At 42.0% G+C, this 1,592-nt stretch overlaps 1 protein-coding gene across 1 annotated transcript; it reads left to right on the forward strand.

Moving 5' to 3' along the window:
* Positions 1-279: 279 nt before the first annotated feature.
* Positions 280-1,481, forward strand: LOC108681292 (the record flags this gene model as incomplete). The annotated part of the gene is given in 2 exon segments (XM_018170312.2): positions 280-384; positions 1,350-1,481. Coding segments are annotated over 2 exon segments (237 nt in total), but the record flags the coding sequence as incomplete, so codon positions are not given.
* Positions 1,482-1,592: the final 111 nt, after the last annotated feature.

The raw sequence follows: 1,592 nt of genomic DNA on the forward strand, positions 1-1,592 counted from the left end.
TCTAATCGACATCACTACAACATGAAATTCGGATTTTGTCAAGAATTTATTTTTTGAACCCCGTCAGTTGGTTGTTGGTCTAAAATTCACTTCAGTCTTGCGACAGATATTATTCTAATCGACATCATTACAACATGAAATTCGGATTCTGTCAAGAATTTATTTTTTGAACCACGAGAACAACCATGAATAAATAAAAAGTCTCTGCAATGTAAAATATTTATAGAAAATCCAAAATATATTCCTTTGAGTAGCAAATAATAACCTTACTTTTTCCAGGCATCAACTCTTCAGCCATGAAAGGTTTACTGGGACTCATCGTGTTGGCGTTCACTTCCTCCGTAGCATCTGCGAGAAGTTTAGGGCAAACGCCTGACTTGCTTGGTATGAGTGCTTGCTCATACTTCAGTGGAAGTGTTTTAAATAAGTTATTTTAATCGAAAATTTTCAGAGATTCATTGCCGCGTATTTATGATGCAAGCATGTATATGATGATGAATAATAAAATTATGAAAAATAAAGGAGCAATGTTGATTGACTATTGAATTAAAACGATTTTCTCTTTCAATTCATGGAAGGTCTCAACCGTATAATTTAGATCACTTGCTATACTTGACCACTTTTGATTTTTCTACTATATATATTGTGTTGTGAAGAATCTTAACAAAGAATCTTCATTTAATGTAGTTGAAGGCTTGATTTTGTGTATTATTATCCACAAATGTGCCTCATAAGACCACGTATCTTAACTACACTAACAAAATTTAGAGTCGCCCCAGCTTCTGGTAATCCAAATTAGAAGCTGCCGCGTCTGTAAATTTTTACTGGGTGCAGTTTCCTGACGCTTGTTGGTCAGACGTGCAGAACTCGTCGACGCAGGCAGTGTTCCGGTACAATTACGTACAACTGTGCTTCATAAGACCACGTCTCATGACCAGTTTCCTGACGCTCGTTGTTGGTCAGACGTGCAGAACTCGTCGACGCAGGCAGTGTTCCGGTACAATTACGTACAATTGTGCCTCATAAGACCACGTCTCATGACCAGTTTCCTGATGCTTGTTGTTGGTCAGACGTGCAGAACTCGTCGACGCAGGCAGTGTTCNTCATGACCAGTTTCCTGACGCTTGTTGGTCAGACGTGCAGAACTCGTCGACGCAGGCAGTGTTCCGGTACAATTATGTACAACTGTGCTTCATAAGACCACGTCTCATGACCAGTTTCCTGATGCTTGTTGCTGGTCAGACGTGCAGAACTCGTCGACGCAGGCAGTGTTCCGGTACAATTATGTACAATTGTGCTTTATAAGACCACGTCTCATGACCAGTTTCCTGATGCTCGTTGTTGGTCAGACGTGCAGAACTCGTCGACGAAGGCAGTGTTCCGGCGCCTCATCAACACCGTCGTGTCCAGGGACTCGGAGGAGCTGTCGGCGCGACTGCGTCAGCTGCTCAACGAGCGTCTCGAGCCTCAACAACTCAAGGCGAGTCATTGTTATAGTATCGGTTTAAATAACAATAATAATAATAGCGGTTTCAGCGTTTGGTCAGCCGTAGGCCTGTCGCCGATTCTTAACATCGCAGAACATTCACAGC

This window comes from Hyalella azteca, unplaced genomic scaffold (genome assembly GCF_000764305.2).
Source record: "Hyalella azteca isolate HAZT.00-mixed unplaced genomic scaffold, Hazt_2.0.2 contig17420, whole genome shotgun sequence".
Taxonomy (NCBI): Eukaryota; Metazoa; Arthropoda; class Malacostraca; order Amphipoda; family Hyalellidae; genus Hyalella; species Hyalella azteca.